Raw genomic sequence first — 20180 nt, 5'->3', positions numbered from 1 at the left:
TAGGCATATGAAGAATTTGGTGCTGGAACAATAAAATGATTTCCAGGCTTCTAATAATTATTCCCTAAGAGTTATCTTCTATACATGCTGTGAAATTTGGCTCTTGGTGACCTAAGCTGCCAACTCCAGGCGGTGATCTGCATTGAACCTGGGCCTGCAGCAGTGCTAAAAAGGACAAGGGCAATAGAGCTGGGGAGAGCACATCTCCCTTCAATCAGTGGTCCAGATGTAGCCACATACCTCATTAGATAATTAGGTATTTGGCCACACACCCACACACGCACGCACACACACACACATTTATTTACATTATGCCCTTCCAAGAGGAAAGGGAAGGATGTAATTGTGTTAATGAGGATAAAAGAGCTTCCATTACATGCTTCAGGCAGATGGGGAGTTGTAGTGCTGGACTAATTATATGATCTCTAGACTTCCGAAATTCTCTCCTAAAGAGTTGTCCTCCACATATGCTGGGATGAGTGCCAGTGATAGAAGCCCGCATATCCTAATGAGTGATCTGACACTAGCATGGGCCTGTACAAGCCCCAAAGGGGAAGGGAGGTGGTCTGGGGAGAGACTGTCTCCCTTCAATCAGTTGTCCAGATGTTGCCAAATATCTCAAAACATAGTATTTGGCAAAATGCACACATATAAAAATATTTTATATACCTTATGCACCACCATGATGGATGGTAAGGGGTTAATCATGTGCAGGATTATGAAAAAGCTTCTACTTACACACTTTGGGCAAATGGGGAAATGAAGTCCTGGGCTAATTCAATGATTTGTAGGGTCCCCAAAAAGTAAGTTTATCTTCCAACATTTAATATGTGAATATTTACGGAAATGTCACCTTTCAAGCTACTTTAAAAACACAATTAATGAAAAGATAAACTGATTCGTAATAAATATTTGGTTTTATAAACTCTATTACCTGTGACCCAACTATTTCACTAGCTAAAAACAGGGCTAAGTTTTGTTAATAGCCCACTATTTTGCTTTAATACTATCAACAACCACAGCATGGTCACCATCAAATTCTGACTTTTTTTTTCTTGCTTTCTGCCAGAGTTTGTCAGGAACTGCTTTAGCCCCCAGTCCTTAGGGCTGAAGGGAACACTCTGTAGGATAGAGGATTTTGTAGAGGTGAAGGTAAGAAAGAGAATGAAAGAGAAAAGAAAGGAAAAAGTCTTCCTTGAAGGGCATGTCAGGGACTTGGCACTTATAATATATCTGCAACAAATCTAAAGGGACAGGAGAAAGACACTTAGGAGAAAGGTACTTCCCTATAGCAACATGGTAACCAAAACGTGTACACAAAAAAGGAACTGTGTACATTCTACCCTGTGGTGTGCTGATGAATGTTTATCAACCAGCAACCTAGGGGGACAAACATCTGATTTGTAACATTTGCTAATTTTCATAGTAAAAGTACTCCCACCATGGCCAAGTTCAAACAACCAACAAGAAACCCTAAACTTCTGAGTTGGGAAGAGATTCACAACAGCACATCATTAGACAATAATTTCTGTCACATAGACACAATATAGTTCTGAAAAATCTCAAGAGTAAAGAAAACTAAAAGATAGTTTTGAGTATTACTTTTGTTTTAAAAATAAACTAATTTCAAGTGCATGCTATTTAATTTTTAATAATGGCTGTATTTAATGAGTTTGCAAAAATTCTTGAAAATTTAATACTTGAGGGGTGCCTGGGTGGCTCGTTGTTAGGCATCTGCCTTTGGCTCAGGTCGTTGTCCTAGGGTCTTGGGGTCGAGCCCTGCCTGGGGCTCCCTGCTCCGTGCTTGGCTGGAGGCCTGCTTCTCCCTCTCCCACTCCCCCTACTTGTGTTCCCTCTCTCGCTGTGTCTCTGTCAAACAGATGAATAAAATCTTTAAAAAAAGAAAGAAAATTTAGTACTTGGTAAGCCTGTATGAGTTGGCTCCAATATACCACACCTATATGAATAGGGAAGGAAAAATCAAATTGAAAACCACCAAAAGGTATTTACTATGTCTTTTATAGAGAGAGATATAGTCAAAAGCTAAAGGATTTGAGGATTCAAAATCTATCAACATATTCTGCTCATTATTCCCTCAAAAAAAAATGTAAAACATTGTCAAGAAAATGAGATGTCTCAAAGGATTTTAGAGATGTGAGTTCTTACAAATCAGATAAAACAGCCAATGTCATGAAGGCTCTCCCTCCTAGCCAGATTCCATACGTTTTACAAGCTAACTGGAATAATACACGCATTGTTTTCCCAATTAGCTTGTCTTACTACTATCGAGCAACTCAGGAACGCTCAGTCACTGAACACTTTTGGACTTGGGCCCATCTTCTTCTGAGTCAGCACTCTCTTTAGCTCCAGGTAGAGGGAGGTCACCTTTACAAGGCTCAGGATTTCAGACAAAAGGGAAAAGAGAAAGAGTTGGAAGGAAGCACGGGGAGAAGAGAGAAGAAGGGAGAGAGGCCGAGGTGCCTGAGGCAGGGTCCGAGTGCCACCAACGACAGCCTCAGGCACTGTCTGCCATCAGAGGCCTGGGAGCTTGAGCCAAAGGCTGAAGTCCTGAGTTTCCTTAGTTGAGCATCATACTGTTGCAATGCTAGATGAGAAGCTACTGCACACAACCACACAATCATCTCAGCTGTACATTCACAGGCTTTGTTCTTGAGATGACAAACATCTGGAGAAGCGATCATTCCCATTTTAACCCCTGATGTCTGCAAACGTCTGGATAAAGTATGCTGTATGGACAAATGTCTGTATACATAACGGGAACATTCACATTTCATTCTGTGATCTCGTCACACTAAAGGTAAAGCAATAAATGCTTTTAAATTTTGCCCAAATGACTCAGTCATATGTATCAGACGATTCTGACTAAGGTGCAATTATTTTTGTTTTATTGAGGAATGTACTGTTTTAAAAGCCGCCCTGTTTCTAAAATTTAAAAATTTCCCATCACGTCTGGAAAAGTTTAAAACAGCTTTGTAGAAAGTTATCTATTAGAGTCATGTTAAAGATCGAATTTGTGTTGAATCATCAATAAAAGTAGGTGTGCTGATTAATTTTGCTACCTGTAAGTCTGCCTTGAAGACCGTTCATGGGTTACTATTTCAGACTTATTTGCTGATGTTGTATTAAAAGTATCATAATGCTGCCTTGCTTTTAAGAAGATGATTCCACTGATCTTCAAACAGTGGGGCATGTGCATTTAGTGATTTTTCTGGAACTAGGGGAGAATTTGTTCCAAGTTAGTCACATTTTCTCATCCAGTGAAAGATTGGCAATACTAACTTCTTATGTGGTCAGAAGAGTACTTCTGATGTATTCAGCCTAACTCAAAGCTATGCATGTAAACAGAGATAGGCCTCTATCGTAATCAGTTATAAATACATGTATATACTAAATTCCTTTCAGTGATTAAAAAAAAAAAATTCACATAAGAAAGCCAGACAACCCAATATGAAAGTGGTGAAGTAATTTCCAATTGCTGTTACCCACTAACGTCTGCTGAGGTCCACTGGTACGAGTGGCCAGAGGTGCCCGTGAGCAAATGAGACAACTGTATATATTAAAAAATCCAAGATAAATAAGTAGTGCTAAAAAAGAACAACAATTACATGATTAGCTGGGTGGTTAACGGAAATGCACAACCTTGGGTAAAATGGTCCTGACGGGGAAGGAGAAGAGTTTTTGCTTGCTTCTTTTTCAATGGCCACCATGGTACAACTCTGCCTTCTCTTGCAGAAGTTTACCTTCGGTCTCCTTCAACTCGCTTTTTACGAACTAGGTGAGAAATAAAGACAGGAAAAAAGAAAAGGTAAATTGAAGGAATGGTCCTTCAATTCCAGACCAACAACATTAATCACACTAACAGCAATCCCACCTGTTTAAGGATATGGTTTTCTTAAATTTCAATACTCAATTACCCACTACATGATATAAATGGAAATTACTTCACTACCTAGTGTCTTGTGGAATTTACATTCTAAATAAAGTCATGTCTGATATTTGGGAACTTGAGTGTTAGAAATTTCTACGGAGTAGCAGGTCCGGAATAGACCCATGAAACAGTGAACTTGTGAGTATTTCCATGGTCACTTATCCACAGCACAGCTCAGCCTCTGTGCGATCTGACCTCCAGCTGCCTTTAACTCCCCAGGACGACACATTTATAATCTATGAATGCTGCTTACGGCCTGACAACCAGGAGGAGCTCAAACAATGTTTCAAGTTTCTAAACCATTTTATATAACCCCCCCACCAAGTATCAGCTTCCAAGGAAGGGATGATTCAGATGGCAGGCAAACTCAGAGATCAGGGTTCCCCAATGGCCCATTCCCAGTTTCTGCAACCCATGTCCCCCTTTCACCTTTCCACCTGCAGGCCTGTCTGATGGGTCAGAAAAGGGTTACTGTAACCTTCCTCGATTTCGCAGAAAAGGTGCCCTGGCTGTGGTCCTGCTCTAACTCTCCACTTTAAATAGCCCAGCCCACAGAAAATGAGACAAAAGCTATTGCCCATCACCGCCACTCCTGGGCTCATGATCGTTTTTCCATTTACTTCCAGCCTCTTTTGCCTGTTTCTTTTTGGTCCCCATGTTGTTCAGCTGCGGACTCCCTGCCATTCTCCTAGTTGTCTTCTGACTGCTGTCTCTATCCTTCCCCAAAGCCCTATTTGCGGGGCCGCCCCCCTCGCCTCATTCCCCACGGGAAGAACTGCCATATGCCTGGCCAGCCTCTAGAGGCCACACAACCTACCTCGCCCGGGGCTCAGCATCTTGGCTGAGGATGCCTGGGCAGGGAGATGTGCATTTATCTTTACCTGCCCCTTCTGGCTCCAGCTCCTGGTTTCTGTCTGGTCTACAACCCAAATCCTCCCTGTGGCCAGCACGCTTCTTGGTAGAACACTGTGCCCAGTTCTCCTGTTCAAGGTCTAACATCTGTCCCTGAACCTCAAACTGGGGAGTTTGCTATTGGCTGCTGCTTGACAAGTGACTGTCTGCTCCTGAATGTCCTTTTGCCATGCTGCTTCAGGTGACTGAGCTGTGCCCAGAACAAGCCTTCCCAGTCTGTCCCAGTCTTCTGTGCTGCGGTTGACCAGGATATGCCCCCTCTCATCCTAACAGAAGAAATGTCAAGGATCCTCAGCAAAGAGTAAGGAGCAGGAAAAATTAATGAGGGGCTACCTGAAAAAGCTACTTCTAAGTTTAACCTTTATAACATAGCTCCACTAGTTTATTTCATGTGGAAATCACCAAAGTATCAGACATAACTGTATTTAAACCCAAGTGCAAGAGCAGAGTCAGGGGTCAAACATAAGTGAACTGGGAATCTCCATGTCACTGTATCCATCATCTGGTGCAGATAACAACATAGGGTAATATGTGTAAGAAAGGAGAACCAAATACATAAAGAAAACCAAGCAAAAATCAAAGGCTGTCTGGAAAAAAAGAACAAACAGTTCTTGAGAGAATGTTACAATAAAACTGAAACACTGTGAAATTCATGAGAACTCCTACGATAACGTAACAATGTGCCTTTGATCCAGGGCTGACAGGAAGGCCAGGGGAATGAGGTCTGTGAGATACCGTATCTGAAGTGGAGAAATAAACCGTCATCCTGCTCTTCTAATTGCTAACAGCACACATTAGGGCTGCATTACCCAGGTCATTATTCTTTGTGATGGCGGCTGCCACCCTTGTTCGAGGCCCTTGCTTGGTAAACTGATATCCAAACTTGAGGATCCTTGAATTCTCCTCGAGCATCTGGGCAATTTCCATCTCCACAGCCGTTCCCAACTGCTGCCTCTGGTTACAGGTGCGGAACAGACACAGGACGATCAGGAAGAAAGAGGAAACAGTTACTTGCATGGGAGAGATGCAAAGCTACTTGCTGGACAAAAAGGGAAGGGGGCAAAAGTCTCACATGGAAAGGAATAAAGTCACTGGAGATATTTTCTCCCATAGTCATTTGAGACCTGCTCCTTGTCTAGAAGCAAAATCCAACAGACAGCCAAATCTGCTGGCATGCTGAACTGAAAAGACTAAGCAAATTATTTATGAGGGAAAAAATGATTCCACATGTAAAATTAGAGCAAAACTAAATATTCAGTGTTTCCAATTTACCATAGTTTCTACAGTTTAAACAAAGGTTTTTTTTTTTTCTTTTTTTAAAACAAAGGGTGTTTTTAAGTAGTTGAAACTGTGTTACAGCAATCAATCCAATTACTGAAATTTCTATTCTGGAATCCATTTCCAAAAATAATTAAAGGTCATCAACCAGCTGGCCATTCTTTTTCACCAGCGTCTCAGTGGGAGTTCCCGAAGAAACTACATTGTGGTTTGAACCATAGCCACCGAAATTAAAAAACACTGAAGGGGTTATTGGGCTGTAGATAAATCCCCAAGTTTTTTAAATTGGTGAAAAGAGGTTTCTTGGTTGGTTTGTTTGTTTTTTTTTTTTTTGGAAGTTGAGATATAGAAGAAAAAAACAATTAGAATTAAAAAGAAAACCCAGGGGCATACAAATATAGGAATTTAAAATAAAAATTTAACAAAAATTAAAATTCAAAAAAAATTCCATAATATATTTATTAAAAATTTTTAAATTAAAATGTATAGGCTTACTTAGAAAAAGCACACAAGAAGTGTATAAAATACAAAAGCTCCCTTCCCCCAGTATTTCCACTCCCCATAGAGAAAGCCAGTTTGGCATATAGTATGTATTTAAAGACATTTTCTATACATTCATACGTCTGCCTAATATGTACATGTATGCTTTTTCATATAAATGGATTACATGAGCATTTTGTTCTGAAACATAATTTTATTTTTCCATTTCTACTTGCCATTTCTACTATTCCAAACAATGCTGCAGTGAATTTCCCTTGCACATATAGTATATCCTAGGACATTTCTGCAAGAGTGCCTGTAAGGCAAATTAGGGCTGGGCCCAAGAGTAAACATGTTTCAAATTTTGATACTCACTTACCCTCAAAAGTATGACAGTTTTTTACTCCTACTAACAGTGTTTCAAATTTACTATTTTCCCTATGCTGGCCAACATGGGATATTATCAATCTTTTCCCCCTCTGTCAATTTAACAGGTGAAGATTTATATTTCACTTGTATTTATTTAATTGCCTTAATTTGCATTTCTCAAATTATGAATAAGAACAATTACTTTTCTTACGCATCTGTATTTCTGTTTTTGAAAATACCAATCTTGGGCACCTGGGTGGCTTAGTGGACTAAGCCTCTGCCTTCAGCTCAGGTCATGATCTCAGGGTCCTGGGATCGAGTCCCGCTGGGGCTCTCTGCTCAGTGGGGAGCCTGCTTCCCCCTCTCTCTCTGCCTGCCTCTCTGCCTACTTGTGATCCCCGTCTGTCAAATAAATAAATAAATAAATAAATAAATAAATAAATAAATAAGAAAATACCAATCTCTGTCATTTGTGTATTTTCTTTTCTTTTTTTTTTTTTTTAAAGATTTTATTTATTTATTTGACAGAGAGAAATCACAAGTAAGCAGAGAGGCAGGCAGAGAGAGAGGAGGAAGCAGGCTCCCTGCTGAGCAGAAAGCCCGATTCGGGGCTCGAACCTAGGACCTGGGATCATGACCTGAGCCGAAGGCAGTGGCTTAACCCACTGAGCCACCCAGGCGCCCCTGTATTTTCTTTTTTTACCAGCCCGTGGTTCCTTTTTTCTTGTTATTAATTTGTAAGTTTCTTATATATTAGGAAATTACCCGTCTGTCAAATGTGTTGTTAAGTTTGTCTTTTGACTTTCTTTTTGATTCTCTTTTCATTTCATATGGCTAAATTTGTATCAATCTCCTAGATTTTACATCATGTTTAAGAAGGCTCTTTTGATCTCTTCTATCAGAAAACCTTCTGACTTCTTCCATTTTATGATTCCATATATTTTCATATTTAAATCTTCATTTCATCTGGAATGAATTTAAGTATAAGAGTCAAGATAGAGCCCCAACTTAATCTTGTTTCAAAATGCTAATGAAATTGTCCCACTATCTTCTACTTTATCCCTTCCTCACAGGAACTTCGTTACAAAATTCTCAGGTATACTTGGATGTGTTTCTGGAATCGAGTGTTCTGCCAAGTCTATTTCTGTGCCAGGATCCTGCAGTTTAAAAACATTTTTTTAAAGATTTTATTTATTTATTTGACAGACAGAGATCACAAGTAGGCAGAGAGAGGAGGAAGCTCCCTGCTGAGCAAAGAGCCTGATGCAGGGCTCAATCCCAGGACCCTGGGATCAAGACCTGAGCCGAAGGCAGAGGCTTTAACCCACTGAGCCACCCAGGCACCCCAGGATCCTGCAGTTTTGATTGTTTGTTATATTTTTATCATATTTTAAAATATACCTTTTAAATTTGGAAAATTTAAGTATTGAGTAGATGAAGGAGAAAAGTTTAGGGAAAAACTTTTGTGTTCTAGGTGAGTCCAAATGTTTAATTCTTTGCTCCTTTTCTTTCTTTTCACCCAGCAACCTGTCAAACCAGTCTCTCCCCCAAGAAATTAACAAAATGTGGTATTTCCAGTCAGACAATAACAACTCTGGGTATCCAGTTTAGAGCTTAGCATTCCAGGCTAATAGGGAGAGGCAGGAAAAAAGGGATCCTGACCTCACAGTTCCATGAACAACTTTAGCTCACAACATGCTTTAGAATAGTGGGTTGTGCTAAAGTTTGAGACCTGAGCTACGGTTGGGGCCCCCTTAGCTATGCCCTATGCCCCTGAATTGAGCCAAGTAGTGCTATCCAAGTGCAGAAGGAGCTCATGCTGGATGTGGCTGATGGGGAAGGATGACATAAAAGTCCCTTTACTACCCCTCACAGTTCTCACGCCTTCGGAGTCCTGTGCTTGGGTAACATGCAGGATGGGTTTGCTGCTGGCTATATAAGGGATGTAGGAGCTGCAGAAAAGCATACTGGGGAGGGGCTGAAAATGGAGGGGGGAAAGTAATGTAACATAGGGCATCTTTCTTTCTCAGCCTGAGTCTTTTTATTTGAGGTCTTTTGTGTTATATAAACCCAGGGCAACAAATGGAGGTCTAAATTTCTTATAATTTATTTGTTTCCTCTTTATAAGTCACTAAATACAAAGGAGAAGGGAAATAAAAGTTTAAACATACATTTCTTCTGTTTTTTTTTTTAAATGACCTTTTTTGTTTACTCAAATTTATTTAGCAGTTACCCATCTGTTTCATTAATATGCGTCACCGATTGTTCCTCTCACATGGAGTATCTGATTAAATCATTACCCATTTACCTGGAGCCTAGCCACGGCAGCCTGCCCCAGTGACGGGTTCTCAGCAGGCCTTCATTTCGGTGCAACTGCCCACTCCAAAGGATGCTAAATTGGTCTGAGCTGCTGAGACCAAACGGTCTTACAGATTATTTTATTTCAAACCCTTCATTACACAGATGAGGAAACTGAGGTCTACTTCTAATAGCGTATGAGTCGATAAACAAAATTTGGATGGAAATCAAGTTCTGACTCTGAATTTCCTCTTTCTTGGAATAAAGCAAAGAATTTTTCCAGTTGCTCTAGAAAGTCTCAATCCTCTTATAACAAATGCAAAGAAGATATTTCAGAGGCATATTGGGGAATAAAGTGGAAAAATGACATGCTCTCATCCCAGAGGACTGAAGAAGGGTGATAAGGTTGATGTAAGGAGATTTAAGACAGCAAATTCAGGCTTTGTATTTCAGGATCTTCTTCACATGCATTATGAAAAGCTGTTCTATTCTCAATGTTTGGGATTCCATCTCATTCATCAGATGTCAGGTTGCCAGGTTTAGCAAATAAAAATACAGGACACTTAGTTAAACCTGAATTTTGATTAATAATAACAAATAATTTCAATAAATAAAAAGAAATATATATATATTTTAGTATAGTGTGTCCCAAATATTCCATGGTACATACTTATACTAATAATCATTTGTCATTTATCTGAAATTCAAATTTAACTATATTTTAAATGGCCATCTTAACTAGGTGGTATCTTACAAGAAATCAGGAACACAGTATCTGGAACATCAGGTCAGATATGGGGTTTCATAATGACCTAAACCAACATAAGAAGTTAAATACACATATCCACCTCTGTCGTAGATGTCCTGGAAATAATATGCTAAGAGCTCATTTCACTTCTTCCTAATACTAGTTCATTTGGTAAATATCCTTGAGCTATCCCTGCTTTTCTCTCAGTTCATATTTCTTTCTGGCTCATTTCCCCACTCCCCCACTCCCTGACAAATCCTCTTCTTAAATGTACTAGCAGCTGGACACACACCAGGATAACGGCTTCGAGCTTCCTGAGGGTGTATGGCTGGGTGTGCATACCCCCTTCACATATCATCCTTTGGGAAAGCTGCTTTGGGGATGCATCCCTTCTGGGGAGAGAGAGAGGAAAGGAGCGCCTGTCTTCTGTATGTTCCCCTGCTCCCCCAGCAGCAAGCCTCTGGAGGAGTGGAGGGGAGGAAGACCTGCACTGCAGCAGCCCACATGTCCTCATTAGCCAAAAAAAGGGAAGTAGAGTTATTCATGGGACCTATTCATGGGGGGTTTCCAGACTTAGGGAATAAGTCCTGGGTACAATCCTGGAGCTCTATCAGCTGTTAGACTGGGGAATTTCCAGACATGCAGGGGGCACTCTCAGCAGGTGCTCCCCCCATGGTCCCTGCCACCACTCCATAGGAGAACTGTTCCATTGCAGGGTCCTTTCTTCCCACTAAACAGGGTCTAGGCCTTTCAGAATCACAGAGTCCCATGGCAGACAGTTCCCTGTATGGAAAGGGGCAGGGCACAGCATGGTGCTGAGAACTGAGAATTGCCGTCCAACAGCAGGAGCCAGCTGAAGGCTGCAGAGCAAGTAGAAACATGGCAGGCGAATGCTGGGAAAAGGTCTTCGGGATCTGGGAGGATGTGGCCGCAGGGACAAGCAGCTTGCTTTGGCTGTTGATGGGAACCTAAGAGACACTGCAACAGAGCTGAGACTGTGACTGCACTGTGGGTGTGGCCTGCTCCTCTAAGCCAGACCATCTTCTAGAACCTGGATTCCTCCAAACAGGCTCGACAGCCAGCCACAAACTGCAGGAGTCCAGTTCTGCTCGTTTTTTGTTGTTTTTTTCCCCCCAGCTCTGGCAACCTCCAACTGAGAGCAAGGAGTCTGTTTCTGGGTATGGCCAATCTGTCACGGCCCCAGTGAGATGCAACAGCAAGGCTGGAACAGGACTGGCTGAGATTCCTGGTGGGAGGCAAGGGTGGTGAGGGCTGTCAACACTTCTGGCCCCACCTCCTGTCTCCCCTGGTATCTGACTAGCCGAGGACTGGGGGAGAGCTGGCCCTTTCTGTCTTACCATATGTCATATTTTGTTATTGACATGCGCTCTCACACACACTCCACCGGACCCCAGATATTGTAACTTACAGGAAAGCCAGAACATCAAATTGAGTCACAGAATTTGACTTTGAACTCACTGCCGTGTGGCTCCCCAGTTCACATGCACCCTGTGAGTCATACCTGGTTGTCGATCTTGATCTCGGTCAGGGTGTCATTCTCTCTCAATGCCTCCACCAGGGCCAGGATCCCAGTCCCAGTGATGAAATTGGATTCAATGTTGAGGCTTTTCAAGGTCTTATTCACTTTCAGCATATCTGCAAAAGCCTTATTATGCAAAAAGTAACCATTAATGCTTCCAAAAATTGATTTACTGAACTCCCAGCCCCAAATTAAACACAGAGGTTTTTTTATACACTTAAAGAAAAACTTAGTTAAATCAAACTAAGAATAATTCAGTCCAGCAGCCCAGACTTATGAATTTTGTATACCTGCAAAGCAAAAACAAAAAACAAAAAATCCTGACATAGGATTACAAAGTGTTGGGATGCCTGAGTGGCTCAGTTGGTTAAGTGGCTTCCTTTGGCTCAGGTCATGATCCCAGGGTCCTGGGATGGAGTTTCGCATCAGGCTCCTTGCTCAGTGGGGAGCCTGCTTCTCTCTTTGCCTCTGCCTGCCACTCTGCCTCCTTGTGCTCTCTCTCTCTCTCTCTCTGACAAATAAATTAATAAATTAAATTAAATTTAAAAAAAGGATTACAAAGTGTTTACCTTTGTTGGGTTAGAACATTAAGTAAAATCCCACTACCATCTATTATCATTATCAGTTTGTTTTCTGTGTGTGGGGGGGGGTTCTGTTTTTTGCCTTTTTTGTTTTTTGAGAAAAAGACACTTATTTATTTATTTTTAAATATTTTATTTATTTGGCAGAGAGAGAAATCACGAGTAGGCAGAGCAGCAGGCAGAGAGAGGGGGAAGCAAGCTCCCTGCTGAGCAGAGAGCCCAACACGGGGCTCAATCCCAGGACCCTGAGATCATGACCTGAGCCGAAGGCAGAGGCTTAACCCACTGAGCCACCCAGGCGCCCCAAGAAAAAGACATTTAAACATTAGAAGAAATGTAGAAAGGACCTGATCTCAGAATTATTTTACTGTTGACTAGAACACTTTATTGTTGACTAGCATGTGGCACTACTGGTTTAGTCATATTATTTCAGGTCATCTATAAATTAGAATTCCTCGAAAATAACTTTTGTAATATAATTACCATTCAGAGTGGCAAATCCACTGGACACTTCTAGTTCAAAACAAGAGATATATACATGCACCTGCCTGTTCTCCTTTTACCCAAAGTTTGCCACAGCCATGAAGAAAAAATGGTAAGTTTGCCACTTACCATTTCTAAGTGACCGAACTCTCACAGTGCAAGAAAAACAAAAAACAGAGGGCCACTACTTTGAAGAATTGCTGAAATACAGAAAAAAGACAGACTGGTGGAGAAATGACCACCAAAAAAGCTGTTGCCTGAGACACCAGAAGTAAGTCCCGACCAGGGCATCTCATTAAAGAACTGTCTTAAGAATGGACCGGGGGGGGGGGGGGGGGGCGCCTGGGTGGCTCAGTGGGTTAAGCCGCTGCCTTCGGCTCAGGTCATGATCCCAGGTCCTGGGTTCAAGCCCCACATCGGGCTTTCTGCTCAGCAGGGAGTCTGCTTCCTCTTCTCTCTCTGCCTGCCTCTCTGCCTACTTGTGATTTCTCTCTGTCAAATAAATAAATAAAATCTTAAAAAAAAAAAAAAAAAAAGAATGGACCGGGGGCACCCGGGTGCCTCAGTGGGTTAAGCCTCTGCCTTTGGCTCAGGTCATGATCTCGGGTCCTGGGATCAAGCCCCACATCGGGCTCTCTGCTCAGTGGGGAACCTGCTTCCCTTCCTCTCTCTCTGCCTGCCTCTCTGCCTACTTGTGATCCCTCTCTCCCTGTCCAAAAAAAAAAAAAAATCTTTAAAAAAGAACAGTGGAACAGCTAGAGCAGATGGAAAGCACATCCTCCCTGCATCTTCCTGGAAAAGAAACACCTGCCAGCACCACTGTCAATGAAAACCTTCCCAGGAAGAGCCTCTTGTGAGGCTAGGACCTGAGATGGAAGGTGTGCAGAAACAGAGGCACCTTCACACCTCCCATCAGATACTATGTAGGAGAAATGGAGAGGAGAGGCAGCCATGTGCAGGAATGAACCCCTCCCAGAGTGAAGCCCTCCTAGCTGTGACTTGTGGGATACTCCTAGCCACTTGTCAGCTCCTCACTCTTCAGAGGGCGCTGCCAGTGAATCCACCTGCCTGCTTACAAAAGCATTCATTCATTCACAAAAGACTATTTATTGGGCTACTACAATGTGTCAGCTGCAGAGAAAACAAAAATCTCTGTCCTAAGAAGGCAGTTGATAAATTAATAAAATACATAGCCTGTTGGATGGTGACAAATAGGAAACAGAAAGGGCTTCCCTTTTAAGGAGAGGTCTATTGGTGAAACAGATCAACACAACTTCGAGGAAATGATCCAGGTTTACACAATACCACCTCGTTCTCTGCAAGTCTGGCAACCAGTGATTGCCAGACAAAGTAGGAAAACCAACCTCATGGAAGAGAAAAGTCAAGTTAGCCAAATGGACAATATGCCATAGAGAGAACAGAGATTATTCAGGGAACAGAAACTAATGTAAAATTTCTAATTGTTATTCTCCCTCTTCTTTCCCACCAAAAAAGAAAAAGAAAGAAAATACACTGTATCCATAAAATAAACACTGGCTATTGTGGGGAGAAAAAAAGAGGAATTTGAATAAGAAAATGTTCTGAGAAGTTCAAATACTACCTTGAAATAAGGAAAAGTAATGGACATCCAGAATTACAAAATGAGCATGGCTGAAAGACTAAGTTGGTGAGTGAGAACATAAATCTGGGGATATTCTTGAGAAGGATAGAGTAAAAAGACAAAGCTAGGAAATATAAGACAAATTAAAAGGTATGGGTAAAGACAAAGAAGTTCAACACTCATTTAGTAGGAGTTTCAGAAGGACAAAAGAAAAAAAAAAGACAAGAGAAGGGAAAAAAATTAAATAGGAAACAAATTTCCTAGAGTTGAGAGTTATGAGTCTTCATCTGAAAGAACCCACTGGATGCTCGGGCACATACAAGTGAAATTTCAGAACTCCAAGGGAAAAGAGAGTCCTAAAAGTTTCTAGTAAGAAAAAACAAGTTACTTACAAAGGAACAAGACTCAGACCAGCATTAGTCAGTAGATAGCAAGGCCCATGAAAACGGAGATTTACACATTTACATAGCCAGGTAATTGTAAATACTGGTGAAAAGTTTTAAATTTTTGTAATTAATCCATATACAAAACATAGACTATAAGGGCATAAACATATATAAAGCTGAAATATGTGAAAACAATGGAATAGCTACAATTTAGAGAAAAAAAAAGGAGAGGGATGAAGGCAGAGTATAGAATCGCTCTCAGCTTTTCTAATGGAGAAACAAAAATTACCTAAGATGATAAATCAAAAACAAAAAAGTATGTATATCAGGGGTTTTCTACTCTGCCTGCATGTTAGAATGATCTAGAAGCTTTAAATATATAAACCGCCCCAGATGAATTAAATCAGAATCTTGGGCTGTAGCTTGGATTGCTATATAATTTTTTAAAAGATTTTATTTATTTATTTATTTGAGAGAGAGAGAGAGAGAGTAGAAGCGGGGGGAGGGGGTGGTGGTCGTGGGGAGGGAGAGGGACAAGCAGAATCTATGCAGAGCACACGGCCCGACACCAGGGCTCAATCCCACCACCCTGAAACCACAACTGGAGACGAAACCAAGCAGCAGGATACCCAACTGACTGAGCCACCCAGGCAACTCTGGACTTCTGTAGTTTTAAAAAGCCCTGAGATCATGGCCTAAGCTGAAGGCAAATGCTTATCTGACTGAGCCACCCAGGTGCCCCCCCCTTTTTTCTTTTTTAAGAAAAGATTTTATTTCAGGATTGAGAACCACTTTGATTAAAGTCATAAAGACAACAATTAAAAGAATGAAAAAAAAATTGCTAATACTGATTGCTCTGGGAAATGGAACAAGGAACTTCTTAATGATTTTAATTGTTTTTATGGTGGAAAACACAGGAAGAAGGAAGAGAAGGAATCTAACTTGGGACCAGAACAGGATTTCTCAACCTTGGCACCAATGATGTTTGAGACCAGAGGATTCTTTGTTGTGGAACGTTATCCTGTGTCCTGCAGGATGTTTAGCAGCTTCTGAGACCCATTAAAAGCCAACAGCACTCTTCCCAGTCATGACAACCAAAAAATATCTTCAGACCCTGCCAAATGTCCCCTGGAGGGCAAAATTACCCCAAGTTGAGAAGCACCAGACTAGAAGAATAATCCTTTTGTATTAGTCAAACAGTTGCTTTAACTGCAAAGAAAGCTCAAAGATTTGGACTGACATCATTGTACACCATGTAAATTAAAGCGTTATTTATTCACTGCTAGGTCCTTAATTAGAATTAAATGTACACATTTTAATTAGAACATCAGAAGGAAATACATCAGGCTTTTCCTTATGGACACTCCAGGCTTCAAGATTTATGTTCATTATTAGAATAACAGAATGTCGAAGCAATTAGGCCTTTATAAAAAAAAGTTGCAGGACTTCCTGGCAAGTAGCCAGGATCTTGCCACTTTCTTTTAAACTGAGAAAACACTTTTCTCATACTGAACAAAACAGGGGAGACCCAGCCAAACATAACCCTGGGCTGCAGGCCCAAGTTAATTTCAGTTCAGCAAATATTTAAGCATCTATTACATGTGCTAGGGATAACATCAGTAAAACGAAGACTAGATTTCTTAAATGTTATATAAATAGTTACAGTAGAAATACATTTTTAAAAAAGATTTTATTTATTTATTTGACAGGCAGAGATCACAAGTAGGTAGAGAGGCAGGCAGAGAGAGAGAGGAGGAGGAAGCAGGCTCCCTGCTGAGCAGAGAGCCCAATGCGGGGCTTGATCCCAGGACCCTGGGATCACAACCCAAGCCGAAGGCAGAGGTTTTAACTCACTGAGCCACCCAGGTCCCCCTAGAAATACATTTTTAAAGAGGAGGTTTTGCTTTCTGTGCTTTGCAGGATTATATGGAAAGCTAGGGTCCTGCATTATCCAAACCTGGACCATCCAGAGGGTAGCCTCAAGACGCATGTGGCTCTTAAGCCCTTGGAAAATGGTTGGTCTGAATTAAGACGTGCTGTAAATGGAAAATTTGCACTGGATTTCAAATATGTGGTATGAAAAAAAGTAAGGAAAATACCTTATTACACTTTCAAATTATATTTTGAAATAATATTTGGGACATATTGGTTTAAATAAAATACATTATTAAAATGATTTCCATTGATTTCTTTTTTTTTAATGTGGCTACTAGAAAAAATTTTAAATCATACCTGTGGCTTACATCTGTGGCTCTCATTTTATTTGTTATGAACAGTGTCATCCTAAACTCATGACTTTTATATGGCATCATTGTTAATAGTAAAAGCATTTTTTAATGTATCTGGACTTTTTCTGCTCCCTGCTAAAGATGTGGCTACACAGAAGTGCTTGGGGCATGGTGAACTGAACTTGATTACAGGTTCCTTAAATGCACTTCCTGGCTTGTCTACATGCTGTGTAATCTTAGTGAAGTTACTCAAGCCTCAGTTGCCTCATCTGTAGAATGGGGATAACGCCATCTCACATACACATAATCTGCGTACGTTCACAATAATCCCACAAGTGCCTCACTGAATCTGTTTCTGAACTTAATTTTCTGCAGCTTTTTAAAAGATTTTATTTATTTGACATGGGGCAGGGTGGGCAGAGAAAGAGAATGAGTGAGGTGGGCAGAGGGAGAGGGAAAAGCAGGCTACCCTGAGAGCAGGGAGCCTGATGTGGCACTCAATCCCAGGACCTGGGGATCATGACTTGAGCCAAAGACAGATGCTTAACTGACTGAGCCGTACAGGCACCCTTCCGTTTGTGAATTTTAAAAAGAAAAATTTCTTGAAATTCTTTGCTTTAACACTGATCTTTAATTCTTTTCTTCTTCTTCTTATTTTTTTTTTTTTTAAGTAATCTCTATACCCAAAGTGGGGCTCAAACTCACAACCCCAAGATCAAGAGCCACATGCTGTATCAACTGAGCCAGCCCAGCCAGGCAGGAGCCCCCATCTTTAATTCTTTACAGTGAGTTGTTCAGTCAATCACCTTTTGAAGATCTCTGTTGCCTCTGGGGTAATCAACCAATTTTCAACCTACAGAAAGGTTCTTTCTTGGATCTGGCATGGCTGAAAAGAGAACCATCTGAGGGCTACCAGGTGAGGGCTGGACGATAGGATCCCACCCAGGAATTAGGCCAGAGAGGCTTGTGGCTTCACACCCTAAGGACTGTAACTATTCCTTTCAGTTGTGTGGTGTGCTTGTCACATGATAGGCAATCAACACATGGTTGCTGCATTAGAAACAGTATGGAAGAGTTTACTAGATTTAGAATTTATTTAGTCCTTTAGCAAGTTATCTATTTGACCGGGTAAAAGAGTTAGACTATTAGCTGGTGGTATTGACAATGGACTATAACCTATTTCCATCCCTGCAATTTTACTGCAACATATTATATTGAGGTGACAATCATTTCTTTATTCATCCCTTTAGTCACTTAGATACAAAATGTACTGCGAATATTTTGCTTTATTGAAAACAAATCTACCAAACAACAGAGGTTATATAAATCATATACTGATAAAAATCCTTAAATTGTTAACTTCACCTTTACCGATGATGTGGTTCTGCTCTTTTTCTTTTTTCTTTTTTTTAAGATTTTATTTATTTATTTGACAGAGAGAGAGATCACAAGTAGACAGAGAGGCAGGCAGAGAGAGAGGAAGAAGCAGGCTCCCCGCTGAGCAGAGAGCTCGATGGGCTCAATCCCAGGACCCTGGAATCATGACCTGAGCCAAACGCAGAGGCTTTAACCCACTGAGCCACCCAGACACCCTCTCTTTTTCTATTTTAATTATAGGTTTCAAATTCAAAACTGCTTTCAATTTACACATTTACATATGTAGTAATTGCTGGTGAAAACATCAGTTCTGTAGCTTAGTCCCTGTTACATGAATACTTATTTTATACATGCTGTTGACAGCGTGGAAATAGTCTTGATTGCTGAGAATTTGGAGAGCATGTTCGTTCATTCTTTCAACAAGTGGTGTTCGAACATGTACTCAGTGCCAGCGCTGGGATAGGTAGCCACTACTTTTCATATTGTCTGTTATTTTATTTTAGTTATATTATTTTATTTTATTTTATTTTATTTTATTTTATTTTTTAGGGGTGGAGCAGAGGGAAAGAGAGAGAATCTTAAACAGGTTCCATGCTCAGTGCAGAGCCCAGCTTGGGGCTGGATCTCACCATCCTGAGATTATGACCTGAACCGAAATCCAAAGAGTCAGATGCTTAACTGACTGAGCCACCCAGGAACCTCTCACAAGTTACCTATTTTTAACGCTATTTTAGGTCTTCCAACAGACATGTTACTTTAAATCACATCAAGTCAAGAAAACTTGTTTTTCCAGCTTGATTCAAGGGCTGAGCATTAGATGTTTATAGAACCACAGTCTGATGCTCAGGCTGCCCCAAACTGACATATTTTAGCAATTGTATGACAGGGAGGCATGGTGTACAAATGTACATCAAGCATAGCTTGATGGCTAAAGCATCCTGCTTATAGTACCAGAAAAACCCAGTGGTACCACTTATTGGCTGTGTTACCCTGGAAAAGATACTTAACCTCTCTGAGCCTGAGACTGCTTATTTGTTAAAGTGGGAACTAATAATAGTACATACCTCGTAATATTACTGTGAGGATTAGGTTAGCTGATGTGTGTAAAGCACAGAGATTACTGCTGACATTTACTAATTGCCCAAGAAATGTTAGCTATTAATAGTAATAACATTGATGGTGGTAACAGTTGTAGTGCTTACTTGGGTCCAAGGTGTCCTTATTTAGTCAAATTACCTAAAATGCATGGAAGGAACAGGGCTTTTTTTTTTTTAATTTTTATTTATTTTTAAAATTTCTTTTCAGTGTTCCAGAATTCATTGTTTATGCACCACACCCAGTGCTCCATGCAATATGTGCTCTCCTTAATACCCACCACAAGGCTCACCCAATCTCCCACCCAGGAACAGGGCTTTTGATTGGTTATTCTTTTCACATTCTGGTTAACAGTGTTAAAAAAGTGTTTTAAGATTTCATTGTTTAAAGTATTTTTGAAACATACTAATCCATTTCAAAGATTAAAATGAAATATCCTTTTATATGTGCTGACTTCCTATGGGATTTGGGGGTCTAATAACATCCATGGACTGTGCCAGAATGTTCACGTAGATACAAAAGTTTCAGAAAACTTGTACTAAGTGCAGAGCAAACTCTAAATATTTATTTAGCTAAATGACAAATCCAATCTTATTTCTTTCACCTAAAAGTGTAGTGCTCACAAAATTTTATTTAATTCAAAGTGCCTAACATTTGGGTTCTGTTTTATTGTCTCATTATAACTGATGGTGTTTAACTGTGTAGAAAATACATTTATCAGATCTAAAAATTGTTAATTGGTAAAACAAATTAAAGATAGTTTCTATTGAATTAAATACTTTCATGTTATATTTCTTTTTTTTTTTAAGATTGTATTTATTAGAGAGAGACTGAGAATGAGAGAGAGGGAGGGGGG

The 20180-nt window shown here is 40.5% G+C and overlaps 1 protein-coding gene across 3 annotated transcripts in view; it reads right to left on the bottom strand.

The window, feature by feature from the left end:
• Positions 1-1840: 1840 nt before the first annotated feature.
• TMOD2 (tropomodulin 2) overlaps positions 1841-20180 on the bottom strand; it is a 65750-nt gene continuing 47410 nt past the window's right edge. For all 3 annotated transcript variants that reach the window (XM_047737781.1, XM_047737783.1, XM_047737782.1), the window contains 3 exons: positions 11557-11700; positions 5671-5815; positions 1841-3792 (listed from right to left, as the gene is read on the bottom strand). In XM_047737781.1, the coding sequence (XP_047593737.1) occupies positions 3758-3792; positions 5671-5815; positions 11557-11700 (324 nt within the window). In that variant the 3' untranslated portion in view covers positions 1841-3757. The remainder of the gene's footprint in view (positions 3793-5670; positions 5816-11556; positions 11701-20180) is intronic.

Source organism: Lutra lutra, chromosome 7 (genome assembly GCF_902655055.1).
Source record: "Lutra lutra chromosome 7, mLutLut1.2, whole genome shotgun sequence".
Lineage (NCBI taxonomy): Eukaryota > Metazoa > Chordata > Mammalia > Carnivora > Mustelidae > Lutra > Lutra lutra.
This window is presented reverse-complemented; position numbering and strand designations above follow the sequence as displayed.